This window comes from Bufo bufo, chromosome 11 (assembly GCF_905171765.1).
Source record: "Bufo bufo chromosome 11, aBufBuf1.1, whole genome shotgun sequence".
In the NCBI taxonomy this organism is placed as follows: Eukaryota; Metazoa; Chordata; class Amphibia; order Anura; family Bufonidae; genus Bufo; species Bufo bufo.
Window position 1 is genome coordinate 46967065 of NC_053399.1, and position 25964 is coordinate 46993028.

Below are 25964 nucleotides of genomic sequence, written 5' to 3' on the forward strand. Positions count from 1 at the left end.
CTGTCGGGGTAAACGATAGCTTAGTATGGAAGTGACGCTGTGAACCACCGTGGAGATTGGAGTGTGCTATGGTAACGATTCCATATCAGCAGGTAATGTATGGCTTCTTAGGTGCTGTGAATCTGCTTACACTGACTGGACTGGGTTACTGATCGCTTGAAGGTGCAGAATGCGGGGTAGAGATCAGGAGGACACATTGCCTGTCCCTTTAGAGTTTTATATTTTTTTTGTGGGGGACATTTATTAAAACTGGCTTAGTTGCCTATAGCAACCAGATTCCACCTTTCATTTTTTCAGAGCTGTGGAAATCTAATTGGTGGCTATGGGCAACTAGCCCAGTTTTCCTTTACACCTGTTTAGATAAATCTCCCTCCTATGTACTTAGAATTGTGTCTGTCAGTTTGCTGTCTGCGTCACTGTTTTCTCAGGACATGCTGGGAAGTGTAGTCCCTCAGCAGCTAGTAAGACACTGCTTAGTGATATAGATGTGACAGCAATGCCCGCCATAAACAGAGGTGCCGTTGCAGAGATGCAAAGAAACAGGTGAAATTTGGGTCTTGTGTGTCTGTGACAATCACGTGTGACCCTGGATTTGGGCCACGTTGTGGTCTGCTCTCCATCCTGGAATCAACCGTTTAGGGCTCATGCACACGAACATGTGCCACCCCTTCTGTGCATGTGGCTGGTGCAGATGGATGCAGACCCATTCAACTTGAATGGGTCCGTGATCTGTCCGGTGGAGATCACGGACCCATTCAAGTTGAATGGGTCTGCATCCATCTGCAAAAAAAAAGTGTTGTATTTTCTTGCAGTGCGAAGGCACGACCAAAATGCCACGGAAGCACTCTGTAGTGCTTCCGTGGCCTTCCGCTCCGTATCGTCGTCCAGATTGCGGATCCATTCAAGTGAATGGGTCCGCATCCATCCGTTTGCAGGCCGCAATACGGGCACTGGCAGACTAGGTGTATATGAACCATTGGGGTGTGTTCACACATCAGATAAAAATCCAGCAAGAATCTGAGGTTGTACCTTCGGCTGTGCTCAGGGTCTGCAGGAGAATGATCCTCAATGTCATCAATATGATAACCATTGGAGTTTCCATCTGAAATAAGTGATGTGCCACCTATTTCTGCAGGGGATTATTTTCTGCCACGCAGCCGGAAATCTGAGTGAGAATTTTCTAAAGCAGGTGAACCGCCCCATTCAGATGTATAGGATGTGGATCTAGTCATGGACTCCACACCAGAATCAATGTGCAGTCCGACACGTGTACATTGCAGTCAAAACATCTGGTGGTGAGAATGCATCAGAATCAGCATGAATTACGTGGATTTGTTGCGGGTGTCACCCATGGATTGCAAAGGGTAACATCTGTGGTGGAACACCGCAACATAAATTGACATGTTACGGATTTAAAGGGAACCTGTCACCGGCGACCTCCCTATCCATCTGTTTTACATAGACACATAGCCGTGGTTCATTCACACTGTTTTTCTTTAGTTGATCTTAGGCTCCGTTCCTGAGCTATGATACTATGCAAATAATTTACTATAAAAGCACCTCACAGTTCCCTTCACTATCTGTATTAGCATATGGAGTCTCAACGAGAACTTAGCGTATTTGCGGACTCACACCATTCTCCCCAGACTTTCTCAAATTTCTGGGGGCATCCCCTATGAATGTAGACTACTTTCTCTAATGGGATAATCTGATTTACTACTTGTTTCCAGTGGTTAACATTAGTCATTCTATCAGCCATCCAACGAAGGGCTATAGCCTTCCTGGCCAAAAATAAAGTTTCCTCCAGAAATACCCTATGATGGTGGGACCATTGCTCTTCGTCCATGATTCCTAACAAACACATCTTAGGGCAAAGGGGGACCCTACCCGGCACTAGATCTGACAGTAGGGACGTCACATCTTTCCAAAATTTTTGAATAAGTCTGGAGTCCCACATCATGTGCCAGAAATTAGCGCCAGCTTGGTGACATCTTAGGCAATTGTCATTCTCAGATCTGCCCATTTTAAACAACCTACTAGGAGTAAGATAACTTCTATGCAGTATATGTAATTGTATCATCCTATTGTTAACTGAGGGGGACACCCTTGTAGGGGCCGCCAACGCCTCACACCACTCTGTTCTAGAAAGAGACGGAATGCAATCCCTCCACTTATCCTCAACAGTCAATGGGGGTGTGTCTATCTTCGTAGTTATGAGGTGCGTGTAGATAGCTGATATAAGACCTCTAGGACCTTGTGTGGAAAGCACTCCAATCAGGGGGTATTTAGAAATCCTTTTTGAGTCCCTGCCAAACTGCGCAGATAGGGCATGCCTAACCTGTAGATATCTGAAAAACATGTGTCTTGGGGTATCAAATTTTTCTTGAATCTGAGAGTAGGATCTCAAGGAGCCTCCCTCATATAAATCTCTCAGTGTAAGAATACCATGTTCCTTCCACATCGAAGCTCCTTCATGCCCAATTAGATGCTGAAACATAGGATTATCCCACAAGGGTATTAAGTCCGGGATGTCAGTGTAGTGTTTTAGCTTGGCTGCCTCCCAAACCTGATGGGCAAGCGTATGTATCGGGAGGGCTTTCCCATGGAACAGACTAATATCTTCCAGAACCGGCCATAGGGAGTGTAGTTGGAGGAAGTTCTGCAGATAGAACTCCGTATTGGGTAAGGGCTGTGAGGATACCCAGGTGACAAGGTAGCGCAGCTGTCCCGCTAGGAAATATAAAAACAGATCCGGTAGTGCCGCACCTCCCTGCAGTTTAGGCCTCTGTAAAGTGCGTATCGCCAGTTTCCTTCTGGCTTTACCCCAAATGAAAGCTGACATCATGGAATGAAGGCGGTGAAAGAACTTTCTAGGAACGGTTGTGCTCGCATGTTCTAGAACATATAGGGCCTTAGGGAGGAGGACCATCTTAATGAGATTCAGACGCCCCATCATTGAAATGGGAAGGGATTGCCATGCCGCAAACTTCCCAGTAAATATGGAGATTAAAGGCTCCGTGTTCAAGGTGTACGCTAGAGGGGGGTCCCTAGTAATTATAATACCTAGGTATTTAAACCTGTCTACCACCGGGAGGTTGTGATATACCGTATGTCAACCCTCCGGCTTGAGAGGCATCAGTGCTGACTTGGACCAGTTAATGTGTAATCCAGAGAAACGGCCAAAATTTTCAATCAACTCAATCGCTCTAGGTAGTGACTGTTCCGCCCTGTCCATAAAAAGAATCAAATCATCAGCGTAGAGTCCCACCCTATCCTCTCTATCCTCTAAGGAAATACCCCTGTATACCTCGTCCTGTCTCAGTCTAATTGCTAGGTGTTCTATTGCGACTGCAAACAGGAGGGGCGATAGAGGACATCCTTGCCTTGTCCCTCTAGCCAAGTCGAAATAATCTGAGTGTGCTCCATTCACCAGTACATTAGCTCTAGGCTGTGTATATAACATCTGTACCCAATTGATGAAAACCGGACCAAAGCCGAAGCAATCCAGTACTTCCAGTAAGTATGGCCACTCCACCGAATCGAAGGCCTTGGCCGTATCTAGAGAGGCCAACACCCATGGCTTATCCAGGGCTCTACCTAATTGCGTGATAACTTGCGCCCTTCTAATATTATTGGAGGTGGATCTCCCAGGTATGAAACCGGATTGATCCAGGTGTACAACAGAGGCGACTACCCTATTTAGTCTATTGGCGATTATTTTTGTAAGGACTTTATAGTCCAGGTTCAGTAAGGATATAGGTCTGTATGAACCATATTCCAGTGGATCCTTATCTGTTTTCAAGATTACCACTATGGTGGCATCATAAAAGGAGTCCGGTAGTTTCTGCTGGGTTTTAGCCGCTTGTAGCATGAGTTTCATTCTGGGGGCTAAAATAGCGCTATATCTGTTGTACACCTCGATCGGAATTCCATCCGGTCCGGGGGCCTTACCAGTCGACAAACCTCTCATAGCTTCTTGAATCTCATCTAGGGTATACTCCCCCTCCAACATGTCCCTATCTTCAGCACTCAACCGGGGGTATGTCACCTCCCGTAGGTAATCTGTTAGCTCTTGGGGTGAATACTGTGCCGCTGAACTGTATAGGTTTTGATAGAATTCTTGGAATCTAGTGATAATATCTGGCGACTTTTCTTTTATCTCTCCATCTAACCCCTTGATACGGAGAACTGGCGGGGCCGAGGCATTGTTTCTAGCAATGTGGGCGAGTAGCTTACCTGCCTGTCCCCCCTGCTCAAATGATTGTTGTTTAAGGAAAAAAAGTTTTCGGTCGCTCTTCACCTGTAAGTGCTGCATATATTGCCGCCCTTTAAGAAGCCAATGCAACCTGTTTGCCTCGGAGGGGTTATCAGTAAAAACAGTCTCAGCTACCTTACAGGCCTCCTGAAACCTACTATGCAAATAAGGCCTTTGGTGCAATGAGGGCATCACCATTGCTCTTTTGCAAAGCTCTGATGGAGTGAGGATGGCCACAGAAATGAGCAGAGTTTGGGTGCAACAAGTACAATGGTGACGCCTTTATTGCACCAAAGGCCTAATTTGCATATTAAGAACAAGTATCATAACTGGAACAGAGCCTCAGATCAACAAAAGAAAAACAGCGTTTTAATCAGGAGAACGACAGCTGTGTCTATGCAAACAGCTGGAGGTCACTGGTGATTCCCTTTATGCTCCACACAGCAGATTTTTTTTTTTTATATAACATAAATGAGATTTTGGAAAATCTTATCCACTTTGCTGCTACTGTAAATGCTGATTTTCCATAAGCTGCATTAGGCTAGTTTCTTATCTCCGGCAGCAATTCCGTCAGAATTCTCCGGATCCAGCTCTGCCGGATGCAAACTGAATGCTCGCTGGCCCCATTAACTATTATGGGGTCTGGCAGAGATCGAGACGCAATTCTCAGAGAATTTGCCGGACAGAAACCACTGCATGCTGCGGTTTGTGTTTTTTGACATGTTTGGATTCTTACGTATATCTATTTTTTATTTTTAAGAAAAATCACGTCGCACTACAATGGACTGGAAGAAAAGTCTCAAAAACAAGCTGGAGAAAGATAATAAAGGTAGTATAATGTAATAAGCATTAATTACTCAGTGATACACTATGGGAAATGTCAAGTCCGCCAGCGCAGGAGCTGCTTTGTTCAGTGGCTAGTAGAGGGGACAGAGGGAGCGACACTCTCCCTCTATAATGTCCTTATGCCGACGGGGATTGTCACTCTCTCAGTATATGTTTATATGTGAGCTTTATAATAGAAATGGTTCTGTTCATCAGGCAGAAAAAGCGAGGAAGAGATGAAAGATGAAGAAATGGCCATGTTCACCAGGTTTTATACAGAATGGAAAGGCGGCCAGAAGGGTCCAAATTCCCAAAGCATCCCTCGATTCTACTACCGGGTGAGCACATGCTCCAGTCTTACATCAGTCACTGTGGGCCGCCATAGGACTCCACGGAAGCTGCAGAAGAGAGAACTGCCTAATAGAATAGCTTGTGTATCTCCAGAAGGGGCTGTAATCTCTTATATCTGCTAATAACCTAGTACCAGTACTAGTTTTTTTAAGCTGAAGGTATAGGTGTATGTACTGATGTGCAGAGGTATAAGGAATGCACACCCTGCTTTCTAAAAGAGGTTTCCAGAATAATAATTTTTATTTAAAATTTTGCACCCCAGCCTGGAATGCCTGTGGAGAAACCCATACTTACCCGCTCCCCACTGCTCTGTTTTGGCTCCCTGTCTCTCTACACTAGTCTTATTATTCCCATCGGTTGAGCTTCCACATGGACGGGGTCACATGCACATCTGCTAATGACAGTGATGTATCCCAAAGCTGCACGTCACTACTGGGTCATGTGCTGCTTGGGAACACATCACTGCTGAGTCCAGTCATTGGCTGCAGCAGCGTACGTGACCCCTTCCATTTGGAAGTTGACAGATAGTAATCAGAAGACCAGGGTAGAGAAACGGGGAGCAGGTGAGTATGGATTTCTCAACAGCTATTCCAGGCTGGGGTGCAACCCCTTTTAGGAAGTAGGGTACACATTTTTTTTATACCTCTGCCCATCAGTATGTACACCTGGACAAACCCATTGAGGTGGTGATAAACATTAGACGTAGGTTTGCTGAACCTGCTGATTTCAGGGGAATCAACCGACTATCTAATGTGCCGAACCTAGCAGTAGGTGTATGAGATGTTGGTTAGGAATAGCTGTCAGCTGCTTCTACAAGTGTATGGCCAGCTTAAAACATGGCACCATAGTATTAAATAACTAAAATAGTGAAGTGCCCTTCTAAAAGCCTCAGATATTTGTTCCACACAGTTACCAGCAGAGGACGAGATGTTACAGCAGAAGCTGAGAGAAGAGTCACGAGCTGTCTTTCTACAGAGGAAAAGCCGTGAATTGCTGGACAATGAGGAACTGCAGGTGAGATTGACTTTATTATACATTTTGAAATTGTAGCCAGCATTATCTTGACTTCAGGCACGCTAAGAGGGTCACTTAAACAAGATTTGTTGTATTACCATGTCAAGGATGCCCTGGAGCTAGAGAAAGTACATAGGAGAGCGACTAAACTGATAAGGGGCATGGAGGGTCTTAGTAATAAGGAAAGATTTAAAGAATTACATTTATTTAATCTTTTTAAGGGGGGGGGAACATGCTTACCCTATACAAATATATAAATGGGCCATACAAAAAATATGCTGAAAAGCTGTTCCATGTAAAATCCCCTCAAAAGACAAGAGGGGCACAACCTCCGACTGAAGAAGAAAAAGTTCAGTCTCCAGAAGCATCACGGTTTCTTCACTGTGAATAGTGGAATAGTCAGGACGTGGTCACAGCAGGAACAGTGGACAGTTTTAAAAAGGGCCTAGATAAATTCGTAAGTAAATTACATTAATGCTTATGAAAATGTGTAGAAATCTGGGTCCCAGTTTCCTGTGTAATAGTCCCTCTGATGCAGCAGATTCTCACTCGGCGCTCTTCGAGAGGGCTAATCTCATTCATATATAGGATCTTTTTGTGAAGTCTGTGGGAGACAAATCTCTCTGCCGGTTAGACAAAAATGGGAGAAGGATGTTGGCCCTATATCTGTGGATCAATGGAGTGCAGTATTTGCACTGACACCACAGCTATCGGTCAGTGAAGGCCAGCGTGTGTCTCAACTATTTCTCGTTCCCGCGTATACCGGACCCCATCCTTTCTGTTTAAAATCAGGGTGAGAGCTGACGCCTCCTGCCCGAGATGTGGGGTGGGTCCTGCGTCTCTAGTGCACATGTTCTGTGAGTGTGCGGAGCTTTCAAATTAATTGCCGTGGTTCTGCGGATTGCATGCCCTATTATTGAGGTCGGGTATGTGATACCGCCGCCGGCACACGTTGCCTCCTATACTTGAATTAATGTGTTAATTACATTCATTGGTGGCGCAGTGCGCCCCACCCTAGTATTATAAATTCTAATCATTGCAGTGCCCCCCCCCCCCCCCCAAGTATTAGTATCATTGGTGGCAGTGGCCACAGGGTCCCCTTCCCCCTCTTTATTGGTGGCAGTGTAATCCTGGGGCTCCGATTTGTTACCATGGCAGCCAGGACGCTACTGAAGCCCTGCTGCCGTGTGTACTATGCACAGGGCAGCAGGGAGAGTGTGAAGTCCTATTCACCCTAATAGAGCTCTACTAGGGTGACTAGGACAAGGGTTCTAGCCCCTAAGGGGGCTGAAAGTAAATAAATAAATAAAAAGTTTAAATCGTTCCCTTTCCCAATTTTACATATAAAATTTACAAACAATAAAAAATAAACATATTACATATCGCCATGCCCAAAAAAATGTGTGAACTATTAAAATATGAAAAAATATTTCCTATGCGGTGAACGCCATAACAGAAAAAAAAAATCACAACCGCGCGATGTATAGCTTGTGGCTCCTGGTAGTCATAAGTTGTTTTTTTTCTGGCTCTTTGTGTCCGTAAGGTTGGCCACCCCTGATGTAGGGGTTCCTCCTAAGGCATGTGTATTTGGGATATTGGACATTGCGGACTAGGGGTGCACCGAAATGAAAATTCTGGTCCGAAACCGAAAATTCAGGATGCCCTTGACCGAAAACCGAAAACCGCCTTTTTGCCCAAATACTTTTAAAATCCTTTTTTTTAAATTATTTTATTAATAATTATTTTTCATGAATTTAATAAATCATATTATATATGGAGAGGGGGATCTGTGGGTGGCTCTGTTATGGAGAGGGGGATCTGTGGGTGGCGCTGTTATGGAGAGGGGGATCTGTGGGTGGCGCTGTTATGGAGAGGGGGATCTGTGGGTGGCGCTGTTATGGAGAGGGGGATCTGTGGGTGGCGCTGTTATGGAGGGGGGGATATGTGCACTGTTATGGGCATAACAGTGCACAGATCCCCCCTCCCCATAGCAGTGCCATAGACCGATCCCCCTACCCATAACAGCCCCGGCCCTGCTGCTCACAGCAGACTAATCACTCACTGCATCTTTATTTTACCTTACAATCGTGACGCTCCAGTAACAACTCTGTAGGCAGAGCGGAGGGCGGCGTAACGTCACTTAATCACGTGACGCACCTGCTCCGCCCACTTTATGAATGAAGGAGGCGGAGCAGGCGCGTCACGTGAGTAAGTGACGTTACGCCGCCCTCCGCTCTGCCTGCAGAGTTGTTACTGGAGCGTCACGATTGTAAGGTAAAATAAAGATGCAGTGACTTAAAGTAAACCGCCCGCCCGCAGATGGTGAGCTACTTGGTGGGTGACAAATCCCACACCCCATATTTTCGGCCGATATGTAACAATATCGGCCGAAATGGATTAGGTACATTTTCGGCCGATATTTTCGGCTGCCGGAATTTCGGTGCACCCCTATTGCGGACCATTGTACATTCTTGAGTGTGCAGCGCATACTTTTTCAGGCCCGGAAACTAATCGCTAAGCACTGGCTTCGCTCATAACCCCCCACTTTAGCTGAGTTTCTAAACAGAATGGATGGTATACTTTGACTAGAAAAAGGGGTCTATGTCAAAAGGCAGTGTATCGCCAAGTTTACAAAAATATGGGGTAAGTGGGTTTCTTCCAGGATTGGTGCGTCTTCCTCCGGGCCTGCCTCTAATCCCCTGGCGATGGAGGAGGGGGGGAGACTTATATGGTGCGGTTAAATAGCAAATCTTTGTGTTCAGATCCAATGTAGCGAACAATAGATTTGGTGAGAATGACGTAGAGGGGGAAATGGGAGCTAGGTTTGAATTTGGAGACAGGCGGGTCCAGACCACACAGTAACTGTCTCTTCGCTGGGGGGTTCTGTTTTTTGGTACACAGCTGACACCTATGTATAATCCCTTATGCTTATGTAACTTAGATAACTGTTGAATAAAAATTATCTGAATCAAAAAAAATAATAATCTGGGTCTCACTCCCTTTTCTAAAATTCGTGTCCCCTCCTATCCCTTGGTTGAACTTGATGGACTCATGTCTCTTTTTAACCATATTAACTATGTAACTATGTAAGATAATGTTGGCTACATATGTATGGAAGCTGAGAAATAGTAGTTTTGGCCCATAACCACTAATTCTGCATTTGCCTTAACTGTATGCTGTAAAATTCCAACAATCAGACATGTTTGGGAGCTCAAAGGTAGCAGATATTCCAAAAGTTTTTTGGTTATTTTTCTATTGCTGGCCTATCCTCAATATAGGCCATCAATATCAGATCAGCGGGGTTCGATACCCCACACCACTTCCGATCAGCTGTTATAGAGTAGCTCTGGTGCAGGAACTATACAGCTTCATGTGTTGTGTAGTGGGGGGAGCTGGTTACTGGAATTGGGAGTAGCTCCATCTACTACACAATGGATGGAGCTGTGTCATTTTGGTAACCCTCAAACAGCTGATTAGCGGGGTGTCGGACTCCCAACGACCTGATAATGGTTTTACCTTTGGATAAAAAAATCTATGTAAAAATCCCAGAAAAAAACTTTTCGTTTTTAATTATTGGAAGTATAGACATAGGTTACTAATATTAATACTTACCTTGACCCATATCTGGGAGGAAGCATGGGTTAGAACTAGGCATAGTTAAAATAAAACTACCCTGCAGAGTCCTGGCATACCTTTGCCCTATGCTGCAACTACCCTGCCAGTGTTGGCCAGTTCGCAGTGTTTGCTGCAAACACATGCGGGCTGCCATCTTGACTCACCCGTCCGGCGATGCACAGGTAAGCCCTTACCTGTGCCTGTGCCGCGAGCCGGTCAGAAATCAAATGCGGTCACCGGGAGCAGGCAGTTCTGAGAACAGCCGCCGGGCGCCTTCATCGGTGATAATGTACCTTGAAGCACTTTGACTATCAGAACATTTTCTGGCATAAGATTGTTTACGGCATACTGTTTTTTTTCGAAGGATTGCCAAATCATTGAGTGACACATTAAAGGGGTTATCCAACTATTTCCAACTGATGACCTACCAACTGGATAGGTTGTCAGCATCTGATCACTAGGGTCCAACACCGGGGACCCCCACCAATTAACAGTTTGAGAACGCCCAGCGCCCCAATGAGTCCCACGGCCTTCTCGCTGCCTTCCCTTGACCAGTGATGTCACGACCATTGGTCACATGGCCTGGGTGCAGCTCAGCCTCATTCAGGTAAAGTACAGCCACCATACAATGTTCAGCAGTGTGCTTGGTGAGCAAGGAATCAGATGCTGGTGACCTGTTCAGAGGATAGGTCATCAGTTAGAAATAGTCCAGGTCAGAGATAACAGAGTAGAACTTGCTGGGATTATTACTATGCTGTATTCTCAGCTGTATTTCATGTTTTTGGCTATTTTCTAATCATTTTATGCTTTCCAATATTAGTTGCCTATGTTTTTTTCTTTGTATGTTTCTAGAACTTGTGGTTCCTTCTGGACAAGCACCAGTCGCCTCCCATGACTGGGGAGGAAGCCATGATCAACTATACTAACTTCCAAATTGTTGGTGAAAAGGCTGGGCCGAAATGCAAGTTAGTCCATGTTCTACAAATCGACTAGAGCTTTGCTGTCTGTCAGGCAGTAGAAGTATATATCATTTACTAATTGCTTGTTACTAATATGTATTTTTTTTTTTACTTTAGGCCGTTTTTTGCAGCTAAAGTCTTCAGCAAACTTATTCACAATGATCCATATGGCAGGATATCAATTATGCAGTTTTTCAACTATGTTATGAGAAAAGGTGAGACCAAATTAGAAATACCCAAAACACAGCACAGTCCCTTCTCACCTAAAGTCAGCGTTTACGCAGAAGTCACTCTCCTCATCCTCTACACTGTCACTTGCAATTTAATGGCAGAAGAATAAAAACCCAACTCCCGTGGCACAGGACACTAAAGTTTATCTGATGGGCGCTAGGCAAGCCAATCAGCAGCAGGCTCTGCAAGCACTACTAATGCTGATTGGCCAGCCCAGTGCCCAGTAGCGAAACAACATAGAGGGCTAGTCGGGAATCCAGCGGGTGCAGCGCTAGCCACTGATGATGTGCTGAGTAAAGGGGGGCCCCGAGGACAGGACAGAGGAAGCAGGGAATCAAGACAAAAGCGAGAATTAAGTGTAATTAGGAGGCGGGGCCTTTTGTCCAAGACTGGGACCCCTTCCTCCAGGGGCCCCATAGCAGCTGCGTGGCATGCCTCCGTTGGAGGTACTCTGCTTACTGTACCTTAATTTTTATTTTTTTTCTGTAGAATCTGTATAAGGCCCCATACACACAACCATATCTTTTTTATGGTCTGCAAATCCCAGATCCGCAAAAATGTGTTCAATGTTACGTCCGTATTTTTTGTGGATCCATTGACTCCAATGGGTATGTGGTCCGGAGTTAGTTTCTATCAATACAAAACTTTCCTCTATCCACAGACTATCTGGGACCACCACTGATTACGAGAACTGGATCCTGTGTCCCCTTATGAATGAAGTGGCAGGTCGAGCATACACATAGCTACTCTGTTCACCCTCTATGGGACTGCTAGAGATAACCGAGTACAATGCTCAGCTGTTTCCAGAAGTCCCATAGACATTGAATGAAGCAGAAGGAAAGATGGTTGACCTACGATTCCATTTCTTTGTGGACACAGGATCCCCATTCTCATAATTATAGGGGACCCAGCAGTAACCACCGATCAGATACTTATCCCCTATCTTGTAGGTAGGGAATAAAAAAAATAAGCTGAGCTGTAAAGCCAAGAAAGGCCATCGCTATCTGATCAGCAGGGGTCCGACACCCTGCACCTCCATCCAGTTGACTATGAAGATTCATAAAGAGGCTCAGACACACCACTACTTAATATACACTGACTTCTTTAGTAACTGCAAAGTATCAAATGTACAGTAGATGTTCTCATTAGAAGTCAGGGCACTGGTTTTTACCGTTTTCTTTCTTCCCTATCAAAAGGACTCTTGTTTTTAGTGGCATTAGTGATGCAAATTGCACTAGCATCTGTTCAGTAGGCACTAAGCTACCTCCGTTAGAATTCTCTGGGACTCTCAGATCATTCGGACTGCAATTTTGTGGTCTGTTCACTTCTGGCGCGCTGCAGAATTCAATATCTATAGGGCAGGTATCTATAGGGTGGAAAGGTCATTTAAGTGTACCCCTTGTCACTACATACAGTCAGGTCCATACATATTGGGACATCAACACAATTCTAAAATTTTTGGCTCTATACACCACCACAATGGATTTGAAATGAAACGAACAAGATGTGCTTTAACTGCAGACTGTCAGCTGTAATTTGAAGGTATTTACATCCAAATCAGGTGAACGGTGCAGGAATTACAACAGTTTGCATATGTGCCTCCCACTTGTTAAGGGACCAAAAGTAATGGGACAGAATAATAATCATAAATCAAACTTTCACATTTTAATACTTGGTTGCAAATCCTTTGCAGTCAATTACAGCCTGAAGTCTGGAACGCATAGACATCACCAGACGCTGGGTTTCATCCCTGGTGATGCTCTGCCAGGCCTCTACTGCAACTGTCTTCAGTTCCTGCTTGTTCTTGGGGCATTTTCCCTTCAGTTTTGTCTTCAGCAAGTGAAATGCATGCTGAATCGGATTCAGGTCAGGTGATTGACTTGGCCATTGCATAACATTCCACTTCTTTCCCTTAAAAAACTCTTTGGTTGATTTTGCAGTATGCTTTGGGTCATTGTCCATCTGCACTGTGAAGCGCCGTCCAATAAGTTCTGAAGCATTTGGCGGAATATGCGCAGATAATATTGCCCAAAACACTTCAGAATTCATCCTGCTGCTTTTGTCAGCAGTCACATCATCAATAAATACAAGAAATACAGTTCCATTGGCAGCCATACATGCCCACGCCATGACATTACCACCACCATGCTTCACTGATGAGGTGGTATGCTTAGGATCATGAGCAGTTCCTTTCCTTCTCCATACTCTTCTCTCCCCATCACTCTGGTACAAGTTGATCTTGGTCTCATCTGTCCATAGGATGTTGTTCCAGAACTGTGAAGGCTTTTTTAGTTGTCATTTGGTAAACTCTAATCTGGCCTTCCTGTTTTTGAGGCTCACCAATAGTTTACATCTCGTGGTGAACCCTCTGTATTCACTCTGGTGAAGTCTTCTTTTGATTGTTGACTTTGACACACATACACCTACCTCCAGGAGAGTGTTCTTGATCTGGCCAACTGTTGTGAAGGGTGTTTTCTTCACCAGGGAAAGAATTCTTCGGTCATCCACCACAGCTGATTTCCGTGGTCTTCCGGGTCTTTTGGTGTTGCTGAGCTCACCGGTGCGTTCCTTCTTTTTAAGGATGTTCCAAACAGTTGTTTTGGCCACGCCTAATGTTTTTGCTATCTCTCTGATGGGTTTGTTGTGTTTTTTCAGCCTAATGATGGCTTGCTTCACTGATAGTGACAGCTCTTTGGATCTCATCTTGAAAGTTGACAGCAACAGATTCCAAATTCAAATAGCAGACTGGAAATGAACTCTGGACCTTTTATCTGCTCATTGCAATTGGGATAATGAGGGAATAACACACACCTGGCCATGGAACAGCTGAGAAGCCAATTGTCCCATTACTTTTAGTCCCTTAACAAGTGGGAGGCACATATGCAAACTGTTGTAATTCCTACACCGTTCACCTGATTTGGATGTAAATATCCTCAAATTAAAGCTGACAGTCGGCAGTTAAAGCACATCTTGTTAGTTTTATTTCAAATCCATTGTGGTGGTGTATAGAGAAAATTTTTTAGAATTGTGTCGATGTCCCAATATTTATGGACCTGACTGTATAAGTCTGAGAAATATGGCGGATAGTCTTAAAATAGTAAGATGGAACATAAGAGGTTCGGGGGACCCAACTAAGAGAGCTGCGATGTTTTTTAGCGCTACAACGTTTCCAGCCTGCAATAATCTGTTTATCAGAGACACATCTGATTCCCACTACCACCTATGTCATGCACAATCCATGGGTGGGTCATTCCTACCACTCCACGTTTTCCTCGCATTCTAGGGGTGTGAGTATCCTTGTGCACAAATCTATATCATTTATCTGTCATTTGTCCCGTATAGACTCAGCAGGAAGGTATGTGTGTTTGCACTGTACATGTAATCATTCCTCCTTTGTTTTAGTGGCAGTATATGTTCCTCCCCCTTATAGTAGTGAAGTGTTAAGAGAGATTATGATATACGTTGGCAGGCTATCTCAGTGTCCTCTGCTAATAGTGAGCGACTTTAATACTTGTCCCTCTGCACGGTTGGATAGGGTAGGCGGTTCAGGCGAGGGCAGAGATACTAACTTTGCCACTGTACTGCGGGAGCTGGACCTGCATGACATATGGCGGGTGAGGAATCCAAATGCACGCCGGTTTTTATGTTTCTCCAGCTCCCATCATTCACTGTCTAGAATTGATTTGGCCATAGGGACCCCTGATGTATTGTCTCTTGTAGTGGAGGCTACATATTTGCCCAGAAGTCTGTCCGATCATTCCCCTATGTATGTGGAGCTTAAAGGGATTCTTTCACCAAATATGACCATTCTAGACTACTCAGATCAGGTTCTCCATTACTTTCCCCAGATTACTATGGTACCTTTTCATATTGCAGTCCATCGCCGATTTGCTCCAAAAAACACTTTTATACCATATGGTAATTAGGTTCTGAAGGTGCCCAGGGGCGGCGTTTTATGCGGGCGGTGCCCAGGCCCCTCTGTGTTTGCTTACCAAACCCCTCCTCTTACCCCTCTGGCCCGCCCTTGTTTAATCTGATTACCTCCTCCTCTCTGTCTGAAATCCCGTGTCCTCTCTGTCTGAAATCCCCGTGTCCCCGCTGCACTGCATTGCCCATTATGGGCAGAGGAACAGGGACTTTCAATGGGCATGCGCCAGCCTGCGCAACCCGATCCAGCTGGCAGAGGCACAGGATTTCAGACAGAGAGGAGGAGGTAAGAAGATTAAACAAGGGCGGGCCAGAGGGGTGAAAGAGGAGGAGTTTGGTAAGCAAAGCTCAGAGGGGCCTGGGCACCGGCCGCATGAACGCCGCCCCTGGGCACCTTCAGAACCTAATTACCATATGGTATAAAACAGTTTTTTGGAGCAAATCGGCGATAACCGGCATTATGAAAGGTACCATAGTAATCTGGGGAAAGTAAAACTTGTGCCGGATAAAAAACAGATGAACCTCTTCTGCGGGCGCTGCCAAGGATACCATCTAGATGAAGCATGTAGTTAAAATGGCTTTATTACGTCTACGGGATGCGAAGCAAAACGGATCCGGTATGACCCACAATCCAAGTTTAACTCTGACACAATAGAAAACTGATTTTTCCCCCATTAACTTTCAATGGAGTTCATGACGGATCCGTCTTGGCTATGTTAAAGATAACACAACCGGATCCGTTCATAACGGATGCAGATGGTTGTATTTTCGGTAACAGAAGCGTTTTTGCCCTGTCGGGTGTTGAGCCCTGTCGGTTTTAGCAAAAACGCTATTGTGAAAGTAGCCTAACATCACTGCACAACCCCTTCAATACATGCTGATTTGAATGCAGCAGCACATTGGTTCCTGATGACAATTCCGTCCACCCTGCTGCTCGCCCCGAAACGCTTCAGTGCCTGACTATCTGGTCATTTTCCAGGTAGTCCTCTATGGGACTATTTTTTTATTTTTTTTGTTGCTTGTCAGATTTCTGGGATTTTCAGACCATAGGGTGCTGAATTAGCAGTTGTAATTGCAGGCGGTAACTTTTATCAGGTTAGTCATAAAAGCGTATTTTCATGCAATGACTAATGTAGACCATAATAAGGCTAATTATGACACAGAAAAGGACATTTTCTTGTTAAAGGGTTTATGCTGTAATTCATGTAAAAAATGAAAATCATACATCATATAGTACTCAACTTCTTTCTAACAAAGTTAGAACCTCACTTGGATCCAGAGATTCATTGCTTCAAGTTACTCTTCTAGATTAATTTCAGGCTGGCAGCTCAGAGGGTTTGTCCTTTCACAGCGGACATGTCCTTTCTGCGGCAGCTCTTTCCCTGTAACTGTCACAGCTTCTAACAAAGGATATGGCTGGTGGCAGTTACATAGTAACATAGTTTTTAAGGTTGAAAAAAATACACCCGTCTGTCCAGTTCAGCCTGTTATTCTGTAAGTTGATCGAAGTAGAAGCCAATTTTCTTCATTTTAGGGAAAAAAAATCCTTCCAGGCTCCAATCAGGCGATCAGAATAACTCCCTGGATCAACAACCCTTCTCCAGAAATCTAGTAACTATAGCCTGTAATATTATTACACTCCCGAAATACATCCAGGCCCCTCTTGAGTTCACCATCACCAGCTCCTCAGGTAGAGGATGTCCCCTCGTCTGGGTCCTGTAGTCTACCCATTCCAGTTATTACTTTAGTTGCCCTGCTTTTGACCCTCGAAGATTCAAACTGAGCGTGTGCGACCACCTTAGTGAGGTGGACAAGAAATACGGAAAAGAACAAACAGCAGATGGCGCTATACAGATGCATTTTATTGAATAGCTCAGTGGCTAGACAAATTTTTTTAAATTACATGGAGTTACAAAGCCATTCAGATCCAGGTGCTGGTTTGAAGAATGTTGAATATTTTTCGTGGCTCAGCCCCGTTTAAGTGACATTAAACAGTTAGTGTTAAAGTTAGTTAGGGCCCTTTCACACCTGCGTTCTTTTCTTCCGGCATAGAGTTCCGTCGTCGGGGCTCTATGCCGGAAGAATCCTGATCAGTTTTATCCTAATGCATTCTGAATGGAGAGAAATCCGTTCAGGATGCATCAGGATGTCTTCAGTTCCGGAACGGAACGTTTTTTGACCGGAGAAAATACTGCAGCATGCTGCGCTTTTTGCTCCGGCCAAAAATCCGGAACACTTGCCGCAAGGCCGGATCCGGAATTAATGTCCATTGAAAGGCGTTGATCCGGATCCGGCCTTAAGCTAAACGTCGTTTCGGCGCATTGCCGGACCCGACATTTAGCTTTTTCTGAATGGTTACCATGGCTGCCGGGACGCTAAAGTCCTGGCAGCCATGGTAAAGTGTAGCGGGGAGCGGTATACTTACCGTCCGTGCGGCTCCCCGGGCGCTCCAGAGTGACGTCGGGGCGCCCCAAGCGCATGGATCACGTGATCACATGGATCACGTCATCCATGCGCATGGGGCTCTCTGACGTCATTCTGGAGCGCCCCGGGAGCCGCACGGACGGTAAGTATACCGCTCCCCCGCTCCCCGCTCCTACTATGGCAACCAGGACTTTTTAATAGCGTCCTGGGTGCCATAGTAACACTGAACGCATTTTGATGACGGCTCCGTCTTCAAATGCTTTCAGTACACTTGCGTTTTTCCGGATCCGGCGGGCACCTCCGGCAAGTGGAGTACACGCCGGATCCGGACAACGCAAGTGTGAAAGAGGCCTTAGAAATATATACAAACTGCTTGATTAACCCCTTAGTTGCCATACCTTTTTTTTTTTTTTTTTTTTTTCTTTAGGTTAAACCGTTACCGACTCTAATTAAAAATTTGTTTTGGGGTCAGGCACCACCTTTAACATTTCAAATCATATTAATGGATACATCCTTTCTTTTAGTATGGCTCCACCAAACCAGGATCGGTCTAAGCTTGTATGATGTGGCTGGACAAGGCTACTTGAGAGAGTCGGTACGTTGCAGTCTCCATACTGTCCTTGCTTGCACACTACTGTGTCCTCCTAGTCTGTCTTTCTGAAACCTGTCATAATAGTACAGTTAATGCCTGTTCATCATAGGGGTCCTAACAGGGTCTCACACCTACCACGTAACAGTAATATTTGGTTCGACCTGCTGCTCCATCAGAATGGTGGAATGGGACCCCGGGGGTGCCAGCGGTTGGATCCCAAAGTTTCAGTTAGTTAAAAGCAAAACTTAGCACGACCTCTTTAAATGTTTTTTACACCAGACCGATAGTCCCCATTGTGGTTCCGCCAAGGTTCCAGCTGTTTTGACAGGAAGAATTGTGCTGTACCCCAGCACTAATTTTTTTCTTTACAAATGTAATGTACCCCATTTATGCAAGCAATGGGGGGCATTTATTAAGAGCGGCTATATACATGCTGGTCTTAATCTATCCCCCACTGGCGTCAGATGCACCACAGGCTTTAAGAGGTGCACTTCTCTTAATTTTGTTGCATCTCTATAGGTTAGTTGCATCCCTGCAGGTTAAAAAGTGATGATTCGGCAGATAGACCCAAAAACTTTGCAACTTTTTGATGCCATCTCTACTGGGTAAGAGTAGGTAGATCAATTAGTCCCTAACCCTCCAGTTTTTGTGGCATGATATCAGATTGCAGTGAAAGTCCATTTGAGCTAAAATCCAAACAAATTCCAAGGATTTTTGTGATTGTTTAACCCTTTACTACATATTTATGTACAGTTGTAGGTATTTTGGTTACTGTATTGTATGAAGAGCAGGAAAGGAAGTCTGTAATGAGAATAGCGGCGATTAATATCAGAGACATATCCGGTGATGACTTCATTATTTTTACAGGACTTGGAGAATTACATCCTTGAGCTTATTCCAACCTTGCCTCAGCTGGACGGTTTGGAGAAGTCCTTCTACTCCTTCTATGTCTGCACTGCTGTCCGGAAATTCTTCTTTTTCCTAGATCCTCTAAGGACAGGTAATGCAAACAAATACTTATATCGTCAAAGGACGTCAAACACCAGGTTATGTTTTCTACCTGCCTTGTCCTGCACCACCTATGGCCTGATGTTTTTTCATCCCTCCACACAAGCAGGTTGTAGTGATTTGTCTGTATAGTCAGGATGTCAGGCTCTCATCCATTGTGGCCGTACTCTTGAGCATTGTGCCACATCAAGAAAATTGCACAATTGCTCATAAGTATGGTATATGTGACGGCTCCGGGGTCTGTAGAGAGAGGGGGCCTATCCCAGGTTGGCTCTATCCACAATTTAATGAGTATGAGAACTTGCCGAGGGAGATGCAGCGTTTGCAAACAAGGTGGTGGAAAATGGAATGGCAGCCCAGTGATTTCCAGATGAAGACCATATTGAGCTTCATTTTTATCCTTTGTATTGCTCCCTTCCTCCGCTATGTACACACATGCGCGTCCGCCGACCATTCACCGCTTTGGGAATTCTGAGGTGCAGCTCTTGCACTGTGTGCTCTTCATTACCGGCTATAGGACTTCTGAAAACAGCCAAGCTTGTGCGGTGTACTCTCCTTCACTTCGGGGGGCCGCTTTCTCTAGATTGGAGCGGATTCATCAATGTCCCAGATGGGCCAACCCCATTCATTATATACATGACATGAAAGAAATCTCACTGAAGAAGTCAAGAAACTCATCCATCATGAAATTGACTGGTACTTTTTGAAACTTTTGAAACAACTGATGATTAATCTTATTGTAAAACGCCAAAATCTGTGTGAACTATCCATTGTTAAATTGCAGAGTCTCTCTAGCAGTCTTAATACTGTGAAGTCAAATACTCAACTTCCATTACCACCAAGGAGGTTCTTTAGAAGATTTGAATATAATGTAGTATATAAAAAATTTAAGAAATTATTAAGAGACGTAACTGATTATGAAAAGGGTCAAATTAGGACATGGGAATACAGTAGATCCCATACTTCCTTTCCCAATAATCCTAGTAGTATTGACATTGACACACGCTCTGTTGATAACTACTTACCTGCTGCTTGTCGGAGCACTCAGCAGCAGTTGCTGATATCGAGGAAGAACATTTTACAGGAGCAACTTTCAACATAGACTAGCGAAATCAACCTCATTCCCTATCCCGGAGAGTCTAACCGGGATAAATCCAGACATAACTCCCGCTCTACGCTGGAAGGCAAACCGGAAGTGAAGGGCTGCTCTCCTTCCGGTCTGGCCTTCTCAGTCTCCCGCGTAATACAAGCAGTTTTCATGCTGATTGGCGCCATAATATTGGTATTTTTATTATTATAATTATGTAGCATTATATAATATATATCTATGTATTCCACAAGTTACAATTGTATTCATTATGTACTTCAATAATGAAAAATAGAACGCATTTCTGGTTTAGAGATCGCATGATTAGAAATGAACCTGAATGTCATGTGACTAGTCATGTGCTACCTCATGTGACTAGTCATGTGCTACCTCATGTGACTAGTCATGTGCTACCTCTGTGCACCTATTTAAGTGTTTGCTTTTCAATGTCTGTTCACTGTCTATGCTCCTGAAGAAGGGGATTTTATATACATTCCCCGAAATGAGCTGCGTTGAGCTGGTTTCTAATAAAGCACCTTATGTTTGGAAGTACCCCGGGTCATCATCCTTGTGGACTTGGTGGTTTTAACATACTACAGGCGATCTCTGCGAGGGAGGAAAGGATGTCAAGCGTCTTAAGTTTATCTTGTACACCCCCCTCCCTAGTGAAGTAAATGACATATTCGATTCATCTGGCCTAGCGTATGTTTTAGGGTTATAATTCTAATCTATGTGTATACCTCCTATGTGTATACCTTTTATGAGCTAAAAGATAAGATTGCTCTTTTTTTATACCAATTGTGCCGTTTTATTCTATTTACTTGGAAAACATACTGTGGCGCCCCATACACTTGTTGTTTTTATCATTATATACATTTGCACAGCAGCTATACTAGTAGATTGATTTATCACTTGTATTTATTTTTTCCAGGAAAGATAAAAATACAGGATATTTTAGCGTGTAGCTTTTTGGATGATTTACTTGAGGTAAGTGTCTTCGTCATTTCCTCTGAATATAACTTCTAATTTTTGGACTTTGGTGCACTGATGAGGATATTATATTCACAAAGCCTAAAAACTAGCACAAATGTTTAAAAAAAAGGCCAGTGCTCTGCGTATTTTTTTGATCTTTGAGAAGGCTAGTATTTATTTTTATTTTTTTTATTCAGGTTGGCATTGCATCAAAACCAAAAGTGCCAGCTGCCATCAAAAGTGCCTCCCAGCTTTCTTATACAGACCCTGTAATTGTTTGTCTCTGGGCTCTTCTGGCGACACAGTTAATAAGTGACTTGTTCTGTTTTTACAGCTACGAGATGAAGAACTTTCTAAGGAGAGTCAGGAATCTAACTGGTTTTCTGCCCCCTCTGCACTGAGGGTTTATGGTAAGTTCATATAATTTTAGTGGTGATTATAAAGTCCCGGAAAAACTGAGACATGAACAAAGTTCAAATATGTAGAAACTTAAAACCCCCATCAACTAAATTGCTGCCTTACAACTTCCTCAACATCGGAATAGGCTTCTTAAAGGGGTTCTCCCATGACTAAAGTAAAAAATGAAAATCAGACATCATATAGTAGATGACAATCTCTTTCTAACAAAGCTAGAACCAGCCCTGTACCTCACATGGATCCAGAGATCTCCTCATTCATTGTTCTGCTAGATTTATATCAAGCTGACCGCTCAAGGGGAGTGTCCATGCTCCACCTATCACAGCTCAGGAGGCATGCCCATGCTACACCTATCACAGCTCAGGAGGCGTGTCCATGCTCCACCTATCACCGCTCAGGAGGCAGTTGAAGGATGAAACTGAACATGTGCGGCCATCTCAGTGAGAAAAACAAAGAAATAAGAAAAAGAAAAAAACAGCAGGTGGTGCTGTACAGATATAATTCAATAGCTCAGTGGTTATGCTAAATTTTTATTTACATGCAATTACAAAAGATTTCAGATCCAGGTGCTGGTTTGAAAACTGTAGAATATTTTTCGTGGGACGACCTCTTTAAATATCAGTTCAGGTGTCTGGGAAAGCTGGGTGGCAGATATAACTAAGAAATGGCTTAATTTTTAGAAGGAAACTTTACTGAAAGCATGGAAGGTGCAGTGGTGCTTCTCAGAGCGCTCTACACCTTCGACGTGCACAAGCCCTGCTCTGATTTTCAGCATGGTAAGTTATATAGGATCCATACTCTGCATGCTGGACAAGCAGAGCAGACCTGATGCAAGCAGAAGGTGCAGAACGCTCTGAGAAGATCCATACTCCGCATACTGGAAAAGCAGAGCTGATACCCAGAACGCTCTCAGAAGATCAATACTCCAGATGCTGGAAAAGCAGAGTTGATGCAAGCAGAAGGTCCCCTTCAAGAACCTGTGAGTGAGTGAAATGCACAATATCTTTTTACATTTTTATGTTACACTACAAATATCTAGGTCAGTACCTGAATCTTGATAAGGACCACAATGGGATGTTAAGCAAAGAAGAGCTCTCCCGGTATGGAACTGGTACCTTGACCAGCGTCTTCTTGGATCGGGTGTTCCAGGAATGCTTGACCTATGATGGCGAGATGGTAAGCGCCCTATTACTTCAGAGCTTTTTTGAGGTGTTATACTAGATTAAAGAGGACTCATCTGTTCTCCAGACACATCTATTTTAGTAACAATTTAAAGCATCTTTTCTCATACCTCTGCATTTTGCTGTTGCTCTGTTATTCCTCTTAGAAATGTATGCATAAATGACATCCTGGTGATAACAGTTGAGGGTATGTCCATGCTCACGCTGACATTATCCAGTCAGTGCTCACTGTGTTAGGGACAGCCCTTTTTGACAAGAGGAATGGTAACACCTAGTGGTAGATATGTTTCTTGGAGGATTAATAGAGGAACAGCACAATGCAAAGTGGCTCCAGATTTGTTATTTTAGGTGGAATTCAAGTATTTATTAAAATAGACAGCATATGTGATGAAACTAGACCTGGGCTAAAGAATGGCAGCAGTAGCCCAAAATGAGCTTACTGTTATACACTGAGAATTGGTATTACTTACCGGTATTTCTGTCTTCACCCCTTCCCCTTGCAGGACTACAAGACATATTTAGACTTTGTGTTAGCACTGGAGAACAGGAAAGAGCCAGCTGCCCTGCAGTATATATTCAAGCTTCTGGACATTGAGAACAAAGGCAGCCTGAATGTGTTTTCTCTGAACTACTTCTTCCGGGTATGCTGTCTCTCATAGCTGGCCTCTGACAAAGTCAAACCGGTGACTGTGAAATGTATATGAAATATTCTCTGGTTTTACATAATAGGCCATTCAAGAGCAAATGAAGATCCATGGACAAGATCCAGTCTCTTTTCAGGATGTAAAGGTAAATCCATATATGTGTGTATATACATATCTATCGTATTTGTCGTTTTATAAGATGCACTTTTAGAGGAGGAAAATAAGGAAAACATCAGATCCGACACACAGACCCCTATATCAGGACACCAGATCAGACCCCCATTAGACCTTTATGTCAGACCCCCGTTAGACCTCTTCGCCAGACCCTCGTATCAGACCCCCATTAGACCTCAATGTCAGAACCCCCCCCCCCTCTGTATCAGACCTTGAAATAAATACTCTGCAGGTCTCGCCTCCAGTCACGATGTCAGGTCTTCTCTGGCCCATGCTGCACTGTGACCGACTGCGTACAGCGTCCGGTTATAGTGGGCACACTACGTCCTGACACTGTATGTCGTCAGGACAGTGCAGAGCGGACCCAGGGAGGGGTGAGTACAGGCAGCACTCGTTGCACCTCAGCCCCTGCACCTACTGCATACTAGTGAGCGCTCACTAGTATTCACTTTGAGACGCACTGTCATTTCTCCCCACTTTTGCAGGGAAAAGTTACGTCTTTTAAAGTGAAAAACACGGTATATATGTGTTATTTGAGAATTTAATTCACAGAATACCAGCTGATGTAAACAAGGCCAGTTTGCTGATGATGATACCTACAGATCCAATTTAACCCTTGTAAATATACAGTAGCTTTGGAGGATGAACACATTGGGGCAGATTTACTAATAGTGTCTTACATTACGCTAAGAATACTATTAGACCAATTGACTAGTCTGGAGCATGGACCTGCTCCGGATTCTATCTGTGCGCCATGCAACAAAAAAACTGTCAGCACTAAGTTGATGTAACCTATATGTTGAAGTTTTACTCCAAAAATGCGCCAACATTTTGGTGTATTTTTTGGCGCTTGGAGGTGCAATTAGGCCACATCCCTTGTCAGAAGAGCTGGAAACCGCCTAGAAAAGTGTGGAAAACAGTTGGTAAATGTGATGCAAAGCATGCACGCCAGTTTTTTCAGGCAAAATGCGCCAAAAAACTGGAGCATGTTCAATAGTAAATCTGCCCCATTGTGCTGGCATATATGTACATAACGCAAATAGGTTTCTACTTTATAGCACATAATAAGCAATACTTGCTAGTATTCAGTACGTTATGGGGCATGTTGAAGGCAGTCAGGTAACACTGCTTATTCATTTGTAACATTTCAATTCCTAGGATGAAATCTTTGACATGGTAAAACCAAAAGATCCCCTACGCATTTCACTCCAAGATCTGATCCAAAGCAGCCAAGGAGACACCGTGTGCAGTATTCTGATAGATCTTAATGGGTTCTGGACCTATGAAAATCGAGAAGTCCTGGTAGCCACCGATGGAGAAAGCCCTGCTGATATTGAATATACATAGGCATCCACTGATGGTCAAAACGTCTACGAATTCTACAATGGATACCACGTGGATGAACTCCTACTACACTTAGCAGTCGTGTGCTGCACACCAATAACTGCACGCCATTTTACCATGATGCACTGCGGTTTTGAAATCCGGTCTTCTCCCAAGCGACGAGTATTGGTGAAGCACATAAAGGCCATTTCTGTGCTGGAAAGACCATTTTTAGAGTTATCTTTTATATGTTCTTGACGTTTGGGACTGAACAGCAGATTTTAGTTTCGTTTTCCTATTTATTTTACTTTTTTAAGTAATTTATTTTGAGCATTTTTCCAGTTGTCCGAATGTAAATGTTTCTTAAAACAGTTTTGTTGGTTATAAAATACAGAGTCATATATGTAACCTGGTAAGGACGCAGTACTTAAAGGGGTTCTGCATTTTGTTTAAACTGATGATCTATCCTCTGGATAGATCATCAGCTTCTGATCGGCGGGGGTCAGACACCCGGGACCCCCGCTGATCAGCTGTTTGAGAAGGCAGCGGCGCGCTCCAGTAGCGCCGCGGCCTTCTCACTGTTTACCGCTGGCCCAGTGACGTCACGACTTGTATCAACTTGCCTGGGCGCAGATAAGCTCTGTTCACTTGAATGGATAGAACCCCTTTAAGGGAACTTTCACACTTGCGGCAGAGGAATCCGGCAGGCAGTTCCGTCAAAACGTATGCCAACTGATGGCATTTTTAAGACGGATCAGAATCCTGATCCGTCTTACAAATGCATTGAAATGCCGGATCCGTCTTTCCGGTGTCATCCGGAAATACGGATCCGGCAATTATTTTTTTTCACATTTTTTTCAGTCTGCGCAAGCGCAGACAGGAAGGACGGTTCTGGCATTGGGGTATTTTGAATGCTATGGAAATGCTATTGAATGCTATGGAAAAAAATGCCGGATCCGGCATTC

The 25964-nt window shown here is 44.2% G+C and overlaps 1 protein-coding gene across 1 annotated transcript; it reads left to right on the forward strand.

The window, feature by feature from the left end:
- On the forward strand, window positions 1-25508 carry PPP2R3C (protein phosphatase 2 regulatory subunit B''gamma). Its single transcript, XM_040412559.1, has 14 exons — window positions 1-92; window positions 5016-5084; window positions 5297-5418; window positions 6341-6445; window positions 10913-11025; window positions 11137-11234; window positions 18126-18196; window positions 19061-19193; window positions 21220-21275; window positions 21595-21670; window positions 22717-22853; window positions 23362-23499; window positions 23588-23647; window positions 24835-25508. The coding sequence occupies exons 2-14, from the start codon at window positions 5036-5038 to the stop codon at window positions 25021-25023; spliced, it is 1347 nt and encodes a 448-aa protein (XP_040268493.1). The 5' UTR covers window positions 1-92; window positions 5016-5035; the 3' UTR covers window positions 25024-25508.
- The last annotated feature ends 456 nt before the right edge of the window (window positions 25509-25964 follow it).